The following is a 16276-nucleotide window of genomic DNA, read 5'->3' as shown; positions in this document are numbered from 1 at the left end:
CCCGTAACCCCCCAGGTATCAAATTCAAGTCACCAGGCCAGGCACGCAACGCACTTACCATCTCCTGTCCCCTTCTCTTTCTACTTTAACAAACCCATTTTAACTTGAAAGCAAGAGAAAACAATTTTGTGTCCAACATGTAAGTGCCTGCAGCTATCAAGGTTCACCACTCATCTTTCCAAAAGGAAGCCATTGTGACTCGACAGCTGTCTCGATGTGAATCCTAGACAGAAATTTTCAGACCAAAGCTCATTTTCTTCTCTACTACTGCCAAGAGGAGCGGGGACGTACCCATGGGCTGGTGAGTTTTATGTCAACTTGACATATGCTGGGGTCATTTCAGAAGAGGGAACCTCAACTGAGAAAATACCACCACAAGAATGGCCTGTAGGCAAACCTGTGGTTCGCTCTCTTGACTGTCTGATGCAGGAGAGCCCAGCTCACTGAGGGCAGAGCCACCATCAAAGTCCTGGGTTGTGTAAGAAAGGAGGCTGAGAAATGGGAACAAAACACCCATGGAAGGAGTTACAGAGACAAAATTTGGAGCTGTGATGAAAGGATGGACCATCTAGTGATTGCCATATGCAGGGATCCATCCCATAATCAGCTCCCAAACGCTGACACCATTGCATACACTAGCAAGATTTTGCTGAAAGGACCCAGATATAGCTGTCTCTTGTGAGACTATGCCGGGGCCTAGCAAACACAGAAGTGGATGATCACAGTCAGCTATTAGATGGGTCACACGGCCCCCAATGGAGGAGCTAGAGAAATTACCCAAGGAGCTAAAGGGAACTGCAACTCTATAGGTGGAACAACAATATGAACTAACCAGTACCCCGGAGCTCTTGTCTCTAGCTGCATATGTATCAAAAGATGGCCTAGTCGGCCATCACTGGAAAGAGAGGCCCATTGGACTTGCAAACTTTATATGCCCCAGTACAGGGGAACGCCAGGGCCAAAAAGGGGGAGTGGGTGGGTAGGGGACTGGGGGGGTGGGTATGGGGGACCTTTGGGATAGCATTGAAAATGTAAACGAGGAAAATACCTAATAAAAAATAAAATAAATTAAAAAAAAAAAAAAAAAAAAGGAGGCCGAGCAAGCTAGTCAGCAGCCTTCCATGGCCTCTGCTTCAGCTCCTGCCTTCACATTCCTGACCTGCCTTCACTCAGTGATGGACTGTGATATGATGGATGTGTTAGCCAAATAAACCCTTTCCTCCCCAACTTGCTTTTGGTCACGGGGTTCCGTCACATCAACAGAAACCCTACCTGGACAGCACACTTACCCTGTAGCGATGAGGTCAGCCAGCTGTGGGGTGTTGGGGGCAATTTTGATGGTGACCATCTCGAAGTAGAGGTGCTCCTTCTGAGCGTGGATGGTGTATGTCCCTGTCGTTATGTTCTCCAGGCGGAAGGAGCCGTCAGCCTTCGTTTTGACTGTGAAACCAAAGCACGTGAACAAAAGCTGAGCTGCAAAAGTTTGCACCTGACAGGTACATGAGGACGCAGCAGGTTGTAAGGTCACTGAGCTCGTCCCTTGTGTCTACATCCTTCCATGATGCAAAACAAGCCCTTTAATCAGACTCAGGACCACCGTGCCTGCCCACCTTTAATCTGGTTGTTCAGGGTGACCACAGCCTCTGGGACGCCTTCTCCGTCAGGTCCATTCAAGACTCTCCCGGTGACAGAGAAGCCCATGACGTGGAATACAGGCTGCAAAAGTGAAGAGCAGATTTTCACATGACCATGCCACCAAGACCCCCTCCTGCACAGCACCATGTGTTGGTGCCATGCCTCCCTCTCAGCCCTAATTCCACCAGCCCCTCTCCCTCTCACTGCTGCTGTCCTCTTGGCTGCATTTCCCGTGCATGCATGATCAGAGTTGAATAAAAACAGCCTGCAGACTCACTTCCCAACTCACACAGATTACTGCCTCTGGCTTGTGGGTCTCCCTGGCAACCCCGACCTGACTTCTGCATCCCCTGAGACCGCTGACCTATCACCCCAAACATTATCTGGGACTATGGCTTTTTCCTTCACTCTCAGCACGTCCCTTCAAGCAGAACCTGAAACCCCCACCCTATTCTACCAATATCACCTAAGACCACTGGCCTGCCCTTTCCTTTCAAAGTCCAAGAACCCACACCTAACGGCCAGAACCCAGGCCAAGACAGGTTCTTTCCAACCCACCCTTCCTCACAACAAGCCTGGTGCCCTGTCTGAGTGTGTCCTGCGTGCTCAGAGCACCAAGCCTGGGCTCTCCCGGGAGGCACTGAGCTCCAATCCCCCTGAACTCTGGCTCCTCAACTGAAACCCCACTAACTTAATTTCATATCTTCATCCAACTCCTCAGGGCCTGGAATGCTTGTTTGACTTCCTATACCTTATCCCTGTCTCATTAAAAATGTAGACTTGCAGACTCACTGATGCCTATCCTGCCTTAGCTACTTGCTACACAGCAGGCACCCAGTGCCTCCTTGATGAACAAAGGCAGGCACTATGAAAGAGAGCTTGAAAGTGGTACAGTGTTAGCTTGGCATGACAACACACTCACACTCTTATAATACAAGCAGTAGGTGTGGCTATGCAGGGCATGGTGACACACACCTGTGATCTCAGCACTCAGGAGGCACACACCTGTGACCTCAGCACTCAGGAGACACACACCTGTGACCTCAGCACTCAGGAGACACACACCTGTGACCTCAGCACTCAGGAGACACACACCTGTGACCTCAGCACTCAGGAGGCACACACCTGTGACCTCACACATCTGTGACCTCACACACCTGTGATCTCATCGCTCAGGAGACACACACCTGTGACCTCAGCACTCAGGAGGCACACACCTGTGACCTCAGCACTCAGGAGACACACACCTGTGACCTCAGCACTCAGGAGACACACACCTGTGACCTCAGCACTCAGGAGACACACACCTGTGACCTCAGCACTCAGGAGACACACACCTGTGACCTCAGCACTCAGGAGACACACACCTGTGACCTCAGCACTCAGGAGGCACACACCTGTGACCTCAGCACTCAGGAGACACACACCTGTGATCTCACAGACCTGTGACCTCAGCACTCAGGAGGCACACACCTGTGATCTCATTGCTCAGGAGGCACACACCTGTGATCTCATTGCTCAGGAGACACACACCTGTGACCTCAGCACTCAGGAGGCACACACCTGTGACCTCAGCACTCAGGCAGCTAAGCCAGGAGGATCATAAGTTTAAGGCCATCCTGGGATACACAGTGGTACTATCTCAAAACAAGAAAGGAGGGGCAAGGAAGAATAAGAAAGCGGTTCCTTTTAGGAATAATCCTTCTGAGAGTATGTGGTAAGCAGCTAAGGATCCCCTTACTCACTCACAGCCAACCAACGTTCTTCTCAGGCTCTTACTGTGTGCCAGGTGCTGCAGCACACGGGTGAGACAAGGATGCTTCCTGGCCTGATGGAACCTTCTAGGCCCTCACTTGAAACGCCATGTTTTTTTACCAGTTAAGACCTGCATTTGACCTCCATCTGGGTACTTTGCCCAAGCACCTGCCGCACCCTTCCTGCAAGGTTGTACAGGCAATAAAAGCTCCAGGCTCATTTTCTTGGCCTCCTGCTCCCACACTTAGATGCCCTATGCAAGGTTGGAAGGCGGGGCCAGCTCCTTTGACCCTGCACTAGTTTAGCAGATTGCTTTTCAGTACAGTATGAAAATATAGAGTGGCTTTTCACTAACACTACCTCCGGGTGCCCCTGGGTGCTTCCTCCATATTGCAAGCTGCCAGCAGGGACCACCTGTCATCGGTTCTTAAAGTCGCAGCAGAAGGATGAACACATTTACAGTGTTGTGAAGATCCCGCCATGCCTTCCTACCACGTGGTCCACGCTCATGTGGTTATCACTGCCCCGGCCTTGTAACTGGCCCAGGCCGGCTCCACTCATCTCACCTCTCCTCAGGAGCTCTCGGCAGCACAAGAGGAAAGTGGACACCAGGCTCTGAGGCATCACCTCTCCAAGCCTCTGTGCCCTCCTCTCCAGCTTCCCTGACCCACTCAGTGCCTCACACTCCAGACACACTCCTGCCTTAAGACCTTGGCATTCACCACACTTTAGGTATAATTCGCCTGCTCCCCTTCAGACTGTAGCTCAGTCACCTTCAGAGAGAACCAACATGAGATGCTGCCCTGTAGCCCTGCCCTGAACTGCAAGGCCCTTCTGTCCCAGAGAGCCCTTACTGCCTTCTAAAACACTTACTAACTTGCTTAGATAAACAGGCCTGGCTTCTCCCATCACTAAATCGTAACTTCCAGAAAGACTGTTGCATCCTACTGCATGGCCAACGTGGAACAGAACTCAAGACATCTTACTGAAAGAACAGCACTGACCGGGACCCTAGCTGTACTGGCTAGTTTTGTGTCAACTTGACACAGCTGGGGTTATCACAGAGAAAGGAGCTTCAGTTGAGGAAATGCCTCCATGAGATCCAACTGTAAGGCATTTTCTCAATTAGTGATCAAGGGGGAAAGGCCCCTTGTGGGTGGGACCATCTCTGGGCTGGTAGTCTTGGGTTCTATAAGAGAGCAGGCTGAGCAAGCCAGGGGAAGCAAGCCAGTAAAGAACATCCCTCCATGGCCTCTGCATCAGCTCCTGCTCCCTGACCTGCTTGAGTTCCAGTCCTGACTTCCTTTGGTGATGAACAGCAGCATGGAAGTGTAAGCCAAATAAACCCTTTCCTCCCCAACTTGCTTCTTGGTCATGATGTTTGTGCAGGAATAGAAACCCTGACTAAGACACTAGCTATCTCTGCAAGATGAAGATGCTGTGTAAGAGAGGAAGTACACCTATGGTACCCCGGGCCACTGCATGCGGTCCCATTTCCTCCGATAGCAATGGACAGGTGCTGCTGTGGACACGTCTGAACCATCTGCGCCCTGGGCTGGGAACCCAAACACCTGCAGAGAGCACTGGGAGGCTTCACCTCGATTCTCAGGCTGTCGTGCTCCACCGTGAAGTCAAGCCGGGAGGGCGCCACGTCGAAGGTGATCCTTTCTCCTCGGTAGAAGGGCACCTGGGAGGGGCGGGCTGGGGATTAGGAAGCATCTGCATCGCCATGCAGCAATCAGCGCTCACCAAGGTCTAGCAGCCAAACAACCCAGAGGACCGTGAACCGCAGTTGCTGGTGGTCTAAGGAGAAGCCTTGCACTCTACTGTGACCCACTTGCAACCTAAGTGTTTCTCAATGCGGAACTGCTCGGGTGCCGGAGTGCCTGTACGGGCATCATGAGACACCTTATGGACAGGTCTGAGTCTGAATCCAAGATCCAGTGTATGTCACACACACCTTACAGAGTCACAGGCTGGTAGCAAACTTAGCAGTGTCCTCAGATTTTACAGTGTTTTAGGTCTGGGGGTTTTTAGTTTTAGGGACACTCAATCTATCCTTGCTAGGCCAAGTGTTCACGACGGTCAACCCACCATTTGGTCATTCAATATGTATGACTAGGACCTGAAATTCCCCTAAAAGCTCATGTGCTGGTATGTCGCAGGATAGCTATGGATGTGGCCCCCAAACATCCGGGTACAGCAGGGTCATGTTGCAGTGTCAAAAGGCTAGCCACTCCTGTGCTACAGGCATGCCTGTCGGCACTGCTGGGAGGTGGTGGCACCCTCAGGAACCCAGTGGAAGAAGGTCACTTCACTGGCAGCATGCCCTTGACGCCACGTCAAAATCCCAGCCCGGCTGCTCTTCCAAGTTCTGTGCACTTCAGCCTCCATGAAGTGAAGAGGATTCCCTACCACGGGCTTTGCCCGCACCCTCGTGCCTCACCTCCATCAGTCAGGAACTGAAACTATGATCTAAGATAAGCTCTATTCCGGGACATCTGTTTACCCCATCATACATGTCATCATATGGAAAGCTGACTCACACAGGTTCCTCTCAAGCCATGGTGTCCCGAACAGATAAGAGACCTGCCCACCCACTCACTCACCACAGTGTAGCCCCCACTCGGCAAGGAATAGAAAGAAAATGAGCCGTCTTCTTTGGAGACCGCATAGCACAGATAAACCAGGCTCTCATCTGGGGGCTGGAACCCGGACACTGGGGACACATTGCAGCCCAGGACATCCTATGGAGAGAAAGAAGAGATTTCTATTTCCACGTTCCGATTGCCCAACAGCCACAGGTAAGGCCAGGCCAACTTGTAGAGGTCAATGCATGGGTTTCTCAAGCCAGGGGATCCATGCAGGCAAATGGAACACAAATCTTTACATCCAGCTTCCAAAGTTAAAAATGAGCAGTCTCCTTAGGGAAGACGGTGAGGCTCCTCCCAATAACAAAGAAAACTGGCCAAGGAAGGGAAACGATGCACCCAAGATGCCACAGAGCAAGGGCGTTCATTAGGACCTGATACTGTGTGAACCTCGTCAAAGCCTGAGCACCGGCCACCTCCACAGCCTTGTGGTGCCATCACTGGAGAAACTAACCGCCATTGGTATGCTCAACGGCGGCCCTGCCTGCCACTGCCCGCCCTGACCTTGGCTCCTCACTTTTGTATGCTTACCTCTTTGTTCACTAAAGAAGAAAAGAGAAGAAACTTCACCCCTTTCATGGGCTCCCCGTCACTGCGGACAGAGCCGGACACATTATAGCCAGCCACTATGAGGGGACCAGCTGCGTTAGCATTCGAGTTCGTCACACGCACCGTGGTACTTGCCTAGAAAAGAAAAGGGTCTTCAGATTCAATAGCACTAAACCCTGACAGCCTAACTTGGCGGCTGACACCAGCAATCCCAGCATTGGGAAGCTGGAGTAGGGAGATTATTGTGAATTAGAGGCCAGCCTGGGCTAGACAGAGGGTGACAGCCTCAAAGAGAAATTTAACTACTATAATATTTTAGAAATCAGCCTTTATATGACAGTTCAAACACTTAAAACCTTTTAAATATTCTTTGGGCTGTTTGTTTGTTTGGAGACAGGGTGGTCTATAGCCGAGGCTGGTCTAGAACTCACTATACATAGCCCAGGCTAGCCAAAAATCTCACAGCAATCCTCCTGCTTCAGCATTCAAAGTACTAGAATTACAGGTATGTGCCACTCCCTGCTTAGACATTCCTTCAATGACTGCTGCTAACATCTCAGCCACTTCTGATTAAAAGTTCAGATACAAAACAGAAAAAAAAGGTTGAAATTTTAAACCAGAAGGGAAATCACTGTTTTTCCTTTCCTTGGAACAAAAGGTTTTCTCTGGCTCGAACACTCGCCTGACACTCAGGGTGTGCTGACCCACAACCCCATCCGCCCTTAACAGTCACACAAGCTGTCTGAGAGCTCTCCTCCCCTAAGGTACACGGACAACAGGCCTCTAGAATATTTAGCATATTTGTAGACTTCTGGTTTTGACAGAAAAACAACAAAAATTCACTGGGAATTTCTGGTGTTGATACTGCTCAAAGCAGCGACAGGGGTTGCTGGACTTTATAAAATCCGCCACCCACAGAAGGGACCGGCGGCAGCAGCACCGCTGCAGCAGGGGAGTTCCCTCTGGTAACAACCGCATCTTCAGCACCCCTGTTCTTCCAAGGCATCAGGAGAAACTGTGACTTCATGTCCTAAATCTGTCCCCACATTTGATCCCAAACTGACACCGCGGCAGGCATGGGTCAAAGGTCACCTCCTTCAGCGCCCAGGTCGGGTGAGTTGCAAGGATTTCATAATCTCCAGGAAGAACTTTGAAAAACGCAAACCTGAGAAACACAAAAGAGTGTTCACTTAGTTTTAGACAGGGACCATATAGGGATTACTGTAAGCCTCTAAGAGCTGCTCAATCCAGTTCTGTCCAAACCCACTCTCTGAACACTCCCCATGTGCCGGGAAGAAGGAAAACTGCACTGTGCACTCAGACGGCCAACAACCCACTGTCTCCTGGCATAGGCTGGGGCATCCCGCATTGGAATAATCAGAACTCCAAAACCCAGAACTTTTTGAGTAGCAATATTATGCCACAAAAGTGGAAAACTCTAGACCGTGAAACAGTCTCATGTAATAATGATGTAAAATGCTGTATGAGTAGTTCCAGTCTGCATACTTAAGATGTGCACCAGACATAAATGAAGTTCACATTCAGAAGTGAGCCCTATCCCTGAAGGCACGGGTGTTGAAATCTTGGTTCTCCAGAGCAGAGTTCAGAGGAGAAGCTCTGGGTCAGGAGGGCTTTGGCCTAACCAACAGATCAGCTTGCTGAAGGAGAAGGCAGGATCAACTATTGGGAGGTAGTGAGGACCATGGTGAAAGGGGCCGCGCAGCAGGAAGTGTGTCACTTGGGCCAGGAGCCCAGAAAGATGATGGCTAGGTGACCATGGTCTAAAACCATGAGCCAGACAGATTATCAATTGTGTATAATCGGCACTGAGAAACTAAACTAAGAATGGTGCATGTATGAAAACATACCAAATTCGAGAAAACCCCACATCAGAGGTCCTTCTGGTCCCAAGAACCTGGCTGAGGGACACTCAGCCCAGGCTGAGCCATGAAGAAACACAGCCCCGTGCTCCACCAGTTCAGGACTAGGCTCCGATCAAGGAGACACCATCAACAACAGTAATTTTAGGTTGGATAAGACACCAGAAGCTGACTAGGAGCTTCAGGTACTGCTGTGGTGGACTTTGTGAACTTTGTAAACATGTTCTGAGCGCCTCCTACAGTACCAGCTCCAAGATTCCTGTATTAATCCTCACACATCTGCTAGCGGTTACAGCTGAGCTCGCCCCACTTCACAGTGCAACTAAATAGCCCTTTACATTTCACGCTGCAAAGTTAACTAAATAACCGCCAGGTCCAGCTACCACATGGCTTCCCTGTAAGTGATAAAATGATGCTGTCTTTAAATCCTAACGGAGTTAACTGGTCGTCGACAACCATTTACCAAGCACCAAGCTGGACAATCTGAGACAAGTACTGTCTTCCCCGTAACTTCTACCATGACCTTCATGGACAAATTAAAAGAAACAGAGCACAGAGAGGTGATTTGTCCCAAGTCCAAGAGCGAACAGAGGCACCCAGATTTGACCATGGCTACTGGGCTCCAAAGCCAACCCCAAAGGCTTAGTGTACCCCAGGTCTGGAGCATGGCCTTTCCAGTCAGTAGCTGATAATCAATCGCCCAGGTGATAACCAATCAGCCACCTCCTACACACCGCATCACAGGACCCCACTTCAAGAGGAAGTTGGGACTGGAAAGCATGAACTTGCTTAAGAGGCCAGATGAGGACCCGAGCCCAGAGCCCACCTCAACCCAAAGCTCTCCACATGCCCACAGCCCGGCCCCGTGACTACTCACTTTCCGCCAGGCTGCGTGACTGTAGACTGGATCTTCGAGTCAGCACCGGTGCTTCTCAGGGATACCTGAACTCCTGCTGGGCCCAGGGGCTGCCCTTTGCTGAGGACCTGTGAAAAGGAGGACGTTGGGGCCCAACGGGCAGTTCAGCCAGGCAAGGCCCCTCCTCAGGGAGGAGTTTAATGCTTGCTTCTGCTCCCCACAGGGCACCTAAAACATTTTTTTTCAGTCAAGGGCCTATTTGATGTGGAAGTAGTCAGGGAAGGTTTTTGGGGGCTGGGTGGAGAGGGGACAGAGCTCCACTGAGTCTAAGAGGGGGCTGGAGGCTGCTCTGTGCCTGGTTAAGGTACATTCCTGCAGAGGCCTGCAGTTAGGTTCCCAGCACCGATATCAGGCAGCTTGTAACTACTGTAACTAACTCCAACTCCAGGGGGTCCCATGCCTCTGGCCTCTAAGGACACATACACTCTCATATATATATCCACACATAAATGAAAATAAAATAAATCTTATAAAAAGTATCACTATTTTACAAGTCTCTAAGAAACACGCCCAAGATCCTCTCTTCCAGTAAGAAATTCACACAGGAAACAGAGCTGAGGGCCTCGCTCTCAACGCAAAGGAGGACTTGCAAGTCTACACATCGGTCCCCAGCAGCGCAGAGCCTGGGGAGGAGCCACCTCCAGCAGGAACCTCCCCGGAAGGAGCTGAGGCTAGCTCTAACACAGCAAGCCTAACAACCTAGCTCTAACACAGCGAGTGTAACAACCTAGCTCTAACACAGCGAGTGTAACAACCTAGCTCTAACACAGCGAGTGTAACAACCTAGCTCTAACACAGCAAGCCTAACAACCTAGCTCTAACACAGCGAGTGTAACAACTCAGGTCCTGGGCACCTCCCTATCTGCACCCCCACCACAGGACATCCTCCATGTTCAAGCTGACTCCCACACACCACAGACCCCTGAGGCTCACTGCGGGTGACCTATGGGCACAGACACCTCCCTTTTATAAGGCTGAGAGGAGACAAGGCAGAGTAGTGTGGAGGACAGGAGGCAGCCCGGAGCCAGACCTTGCCATTCACAGAGAAGCCAGTGAACAGGAAGTTGATGTCCCCGCCCTTCGTGCAGATGTCGCTCACACCATCCACTCGCAGCTCCACGTTGGTTGGCTCTGCAGGAAAACCGGCAAAGGAGAGGTAGGGACATGAGATGCAAGGCAACACGTGTGCTGGGGATACACTTCCCAGCCAGACCCGTCTACATGTTTCTACATGTGATGCCCTCGTGTGGCAGAAGTTATCCTACCCGCCCAGCCACCTGGCGTCCATCACTGAGGGGTCACCGAGAACCACACTGATGTGGCGTTGGGGTACATCTTGGGCATATGCTCGCGCACCTGGAGGCTAGCTGTCAGTGTTGATCGTAGGCCTCCACAGCTTTGGAGGCAGAGTCTCTCACTGGACCTGGAGCGAATCTCCCTGCCTTGGCTGAGTGGCCGGCATTTCAGGACCCTCTCTCTCCTCTGACCCTAGCTCTAGGTTACAGAGCCATGCCGGCCCTGCTTGGCTCTGACAGGAATCTGAACTCAGATCCTCAGGCCTACACAAGAAATACTTTACCAACGGAGCCATTCCCCAGCCCCAAAGCATCCACTCTGTACCAGGCACCAAGGCCAGTGCATTCAACTCTTCAGGAGATTCAAAATTTCAGAGGCATTAAGTGGAGTCATGAAAAGGTCAGAGGATCTTTCCACAGAGCATGTGACACAGCTCCAATGTGATCCCGCACACTGGTTCCATATCTAACAAGGTCCGTCAGCCCCATGACAACAGGAACCACATGGGGAGGGACTTGAGCAGAGCAGGGTAAGGGGACAATGACAAAAGAAAGAGGCAGCCCTGACTGAATCTTGCCACATGTATACTTACACACACACACACACACATACCCCATCCCTCTGACAGAGCTTCCAACCCCTCACAAATACCAGTGTGGAGAGAATCTATTTCATCCTTCAATGTCAACACAATGTGTTCACTTTAGAACACTAAAAGGCTCACCACAATAGAAACGAAAGTTGAGCTTTTAAAACACTAGAAAAGGCTGAGGAGACGGCGAGGTCGGCAAGGCACCTGCCACACAAGCCTGAGGACTTGAGTCTGATCCCAGCAGCACCCACAGCACAGCGGTGCACAGTGTGCATCTGTAGCCCCAGAACTGAAGAGACAGACCCAGGATCCCTGGGGCTCAACGGCTGACCGGCCAGCTTAGCCGACTCAGTGAGCTCCAGGCTCAGTAAGACAGCCTGTCTCAAAACTGAGGTGGGGAGTGACTGAGACAGACACCTGATATCAACCTCTGGCCTTCACATACACACATATGTACATGTGTGTACACACACAGACACACAGACACACACACACACACACACACACACACACACACAAGTCCTGGTTGTTTTTTGCCAATTTGATAGAAACCTAGACCTATCTGGAAAGAGGGAATCTTAACTGAGAAAAATCTCTCCATCAGGTTGGCCTATAGGCCAGTCTGTAGAGCGTTTTCTTGATTAATGATTGATGTGGGAGGGTCCACCCCCTGTGGGTGATGTCATCCCTGGAAAGATGTATAAGAAAAACTGTGTTTAAAAAAAAAAAAAAAAAAAAAAAAACTGGTGGAACAAGCCAGGGCGATCAAGCTATCATGTGGATTTCCTCTATTGTCTCTGCTTTAGTTCCAGCCCCAGCTTCCCTTAGCAATGGAGTGTGGACCACAGAGAGCGAGCTGAAATTAACCCTCTCCTCCCGGAGTGGCTTCTGGTTATGGTGGTTTATCACAGCATCAGAAACCCTAACATGCATGTGCGCACACACACAGAGACTCCTACACAGCGAAGGAAATGACTTAGAACCATACAGAAAACAGGTGAGCATCCTAAGCAAGACTGGAAGAAACCAGACACAAAGAGCAGCCTGTAGGAATTCACTTAGTTCAAGTTCAAAACAAAATGCACCGGCACAAAGCATGGTGCCCCAGGCTCTCATCGAGGCTGCTCGGGAGGCTGAGGCTGAAGGATTAGAGGATCAAAGCCAGCCTGGACAACTTAACAACTCCCTGTACGGAAATGAAGAAAATCCAAAAGTAAACATGTTAAGAGCGCTGGAGACATCGCTTATACAGGACCGTAGGCTCGTCTTTAACACAGGAAGAAAATCAGAGCCCCTGTCACTGCAGGTGAGGGCTGTCATCTGTAGGCACCGCAGGAGATTAATGAGCACCGTGGCGGGCTGCCGGGGTGCTAACAATTCTACCACATTATCTGCCAGTTAGCCAGGCGTGTACGCTCTGTAAAAATCAGCTCCATCAAAATACCTGCAGGACTCTGTTACATTCACTGCTTGTGAACTTCTATAGTTCATGAGAAGGGCTGGCTGGAGGGAGTGGAAACAAAAGGCCGGGCAGGCCAGAAAAGTGACCCACGCTCCCCGGGGGTCAGTCAGGCTGGCCCCCTCCAGCTTTCTGGGCCCCAACCTTGCTGAAATAGGGCTTCTCTGGAGAAAGAAGCTGCAGGGGCCCTTCTGTCACTGTAAGGAACCCCTCGGGCCCCACTCTTGTACAGACTATAGACAAGGACCATTCTCACTGCCCAAGGACAAGTCTTCCCTCCACAGAGCCACCATCCCAGCCCCACACAGATTAGGACTCTACTACAGAATCTTACAGTGTTCAAACACTTCCCTTTGCTTAGAGGTGGGGGGAGCCAGACACAGCAGCACACACTGGTAAGCTCAACTGCATGAGCTTGACACAAGAAAGCACTGAGTATGAGGTTAGCCTGGGCTACACATGAAACCCAAAACCACAAACAGCCCTGGTCCTAGTACTGGAACCGGAAGAAGGTCCTGTTCTTGTGTCTAGCCTGCACAATGAACTGACTCTACCAAAGCTGTCTTTTCAGAAAGAGTTACTACAGACCAGGGAGGAGTTTCTAGGAAAATGACCAGCGTGCACTGCGGTCCCTGCGAAGCGCCCCGTTACTCAGCTCACTTACCAAAACTCCAGCCCAGAGGAGGTTCGATCTTCAGGATGAAATCCCCCTACAAGGAAAGCCATGAAAGGTGAAGGCAGGAGACCAGACGGCCCTGGGCAGACAATGAAGTGTAGTTCATTCACCCAAAACAGCCCTGTCTGAAATAAAATCCTACACCAGGCTCTTCTAAGTGGTGGTGGCTGCATTCCAGGGGCAGCCGGCTGGATTCTGGACACCCAGGATTTTCCATCTAGCAGCAAGGAGATGGCCATGAGGAAACCCATGTGTGAGCTCTGAGGACTTGAGTTGGCGACACGTCACAGTGGATAGAGAACTCACTGTACAAGCATGGCGGCCTGCATTCTATCCCAGGAACCCACAAAAAGGTAGGAGAAAACTGGCTCCCAAAGGTTGCTTTCTGTCTGCTGATCCTCTTTCTCCCTTGCACTGTATACACACACACACACACACACACACACACACACACACACCAAAGTAGGCAGGCTGTACCCATTCCCACTTTCCACATGCTGAATGAATGAATGAATGAATGAACGAACAAACAAACAAACAAATGGGTGTTTTTGAAATATTTCTTAAAAGAAAACACAAGATTCTATGGAATCCAAGTCTTTCAATGGCAGCACATATGACAACTGCCGTAAACTGTGCAGCGCTCAGAACATCTGGCTCACCTCTGCCTCCTCTTGCTAAGCTGCCTGTAGCATCCCCTCTGTGGCTGTGATGGGCAATATCTGGAGACACTGCCAAGCATGCCAGAGACATGCAGCCCCACCGAGCCCACTCAACCGTTGGAAATCTGCATTCCACTGATCTTTACAACAAAATGTTTGCACATGGGAGAAAGGCCATGCTCCTGGCCACCACTGTCACTTGGGCACACTAATTATTTCCTATCATAAAAGTCACTCATAGAGACTGAAGTCCCTCTACCTCTTACCTTATCATACAAGGGGATCATAAAGTAGCCGTTGTTAGGAGCACAGTCCGTCTGATATTTCAAAGTCCCATGCTTGGTGTATAACTTTATCTGGAAAGAAAGGAGAAAAAAAACCCTAAAGCTCTAATATTGGCTTAGAGAATAAGTTTCCACATGACACCTCCATGCGTTCTATTGGCCCGTGGTAGCTGAGCACCTATTACTGGCTAGCTGCTGAAACGGCTACAGGGACACAGGGAAAGAAGTCAGAGCACCCCAGAATAATGTCATTTATATTTTTCTTAGAGAAACCACCTTCAACCTACCCCTAAAGTCTCATTCTTTGAAGCTTTTCCTTGGCTTCAGTAGTTGTCTTCTGTTTTGCTTATGTAAATGTCTGAGTCTAAAACTTTCTAAGTTTGCTATTAGCAAGGCACTTGTGAAAATCCAGATTCCCAGGCCAGCAGGACGCCCAACAGGTTAAGGCATTTACTGCACAAGCCTGGAGACCTAAGCTCAAGTCCCGGAGCCAACATCAGGGTGGGAGGAAGGAACTGAGTTCACAAAGCCATCCTGTGGCCTCCCGCACAGCATGCGCGGACTCACAATAAGATGCAGCACGGACTTTTAACCTCTGAGCTGAGCCATCTCTCCAGCCACAAAATTCTTCTTTTTAGCTTATACAGGCTACTATTAAAGGACAGAATGTCACAGTTCAGAGCTTTGTCTGGTCCTTTTACTGCACTACGATCCCCCACCTGGGACAAGTCTTCAGCGTGTACCAAAACAGTTGTTGAAGGAAGGCACCTCAGGTAGAAACAGAGGGAAGACGACTGAAAAGAGTGGGAGACTAGGCGTGGCTGCACAGCCCTGTAGGCCTAGCACCTGGAGGCCTGGAGGCCTGGTAGGAGGATCACAAGTTCCAGACTGCCTGGGCATGCCCCCAAAAGAAGAGGAGGAGGAAGAGGAGGAGGAGGAGGAAGGGGAGGAAAGACTGTGAAATACCCATAATATTTACATGTTATAGAATACACTCGCCAGGCAGTGGTGGTGCACGCCTTTAATCCCAGCACTTGGGAGGCAGAGGCAGGTGGATTTCTGAGTTCGAGGCCAGCCTGGTCTACAGAGTGAGTTCCAGGACAGCCAGGGCTACACAGAGAAACCCTGTCTCAGAAAGAAAGAAAGAAAGAAAGAAAGAAAGAAAGAAAGAAAGAAAGAAAGAAAGAAAGAAAGAAAGAAAGAGAGAGAAAGAAGACAAGACTATATTGGTAAATTGTCACATGCTGTTTGAGCTCACTCGGAAGCTGGCTCTGGGAGCAGTGATGTCCCTTCTCCCTGTCAGACCTAAGCAAGCTTGTTTCAAAGTGTCTTCCAAGGACTGGCTGGCCCCATCCCTGTGACAGGGAGGGAAAAGAACAGCAAAATACCCCAAAAGTAAAATACCACTGAGCACAGGTGGAAGGTGGACCATTCCCAACAGATGTTACTATTCTTCCTCCTATGATATAAAAGTGCCTGGGGAAGCCACAAGTTCAGGAGTGTTATACTCAATCATGGAGAGAAAGCTCAACCAGGACTCCAGCTGATTCCTCAATTCCCCCATCAGTTTCCCCAGCTGTTGTAAGCACCTGAATTGATGGTATCACCTCCATACATTGTTACTTGTTTGTGAGAGGAAGGACACCCTGCTCTGTCCAGGGCTCCCTGTATTGCGTCCAGCGGACTTCTTCAGTCAATGGCTGTTTTGAACACTCATTTTGATGCTGCATTGTCATCTGTGTATCTGCTGGTTGCTGTTTATTATTGTACTCTGGCTTGCTACATTGTAACCATACCTTTAGCTACTTTGTGGGTTCTTTTTCTTCCAGCCTTTTCCACCCCCTTTCCTTCCACCCTTTCAGTCCCTAACACCAGATAGGAGAGAAAAACCGATAGAGGGGAAAGGGGGCGAAGTCATTGC

General features: G+C 50.2%; 1 protein-coding gene and 1 long non-coding RNA gene across 2 annotated transcripts in view; both read right to left on the bottom strand.

The window, feature by feature from the left end:
- Positions 1-16276, bottom strand: part of Nomo1 (nodal modulator 1) — a 50517-nt gene that overhangs the window by 32227 nt on the left and 2014 nt on the right. The window contains exons 2-11 of the mRNA NM_153057.4: positions 14338-14427; positions 13398-13443; positions 10417-10517; positions 9348-9454; positions 7683-7755; positions 6573-6725; positions 6000-6137; positions 4988-5077; positions 1611-1716; positions 1290-1440 (exon numbers count right to left, since the gene is read on the bottom strand). Of these exons, the coding sequence (NP_694697.3) occupies positions 1290-1440; positions 1611-1716; positions 4988-5077; positions 6000-6137; positions 6573-6725; positions 7683-7755; positions 9348-9454; positions 10417-10517; positions 13398-13443; positions 14338-14427 (1055 nt within the window). The remainder of the gene's footprint in view (positions 1-1289; positions 1441-1610; positions 1717-4987; positions 5078-5999; positions 6138-6572; positions 6726-7682; positions 7756-9347; positions 9455-10416; positions 10518-13397; positions 13444-14337; positions 14428-16276) is intronic.
- On the bottom strand, positions 9563-10408 carry Gm39010. The gene is made up of 2 exons (XR_882071.1): positions 10226-10408; positions 9563-10113 (listed from the first exon to the last, which is right to left on the bottom strand). It is a non-coding gene; the product is annotated as a predicted gene, 39010 (long non-coding RNA).

This window comes from Mus musculus, chromosome 7 (assembly GCF_000001635.26).
Source record: "Mus musculus strain C57BL/6J chromosome 7, GRCm38.p6 C57BL/6J".
Taxonomy (NCBI): Eukaryota; Metazoa; Chordata; class Mammalia; order Rodentia; family Muridae; genus Mus; species Mus musculus.
This window is presented reverse-complemented; position numbering and strand designations above follow the sequence as displayed.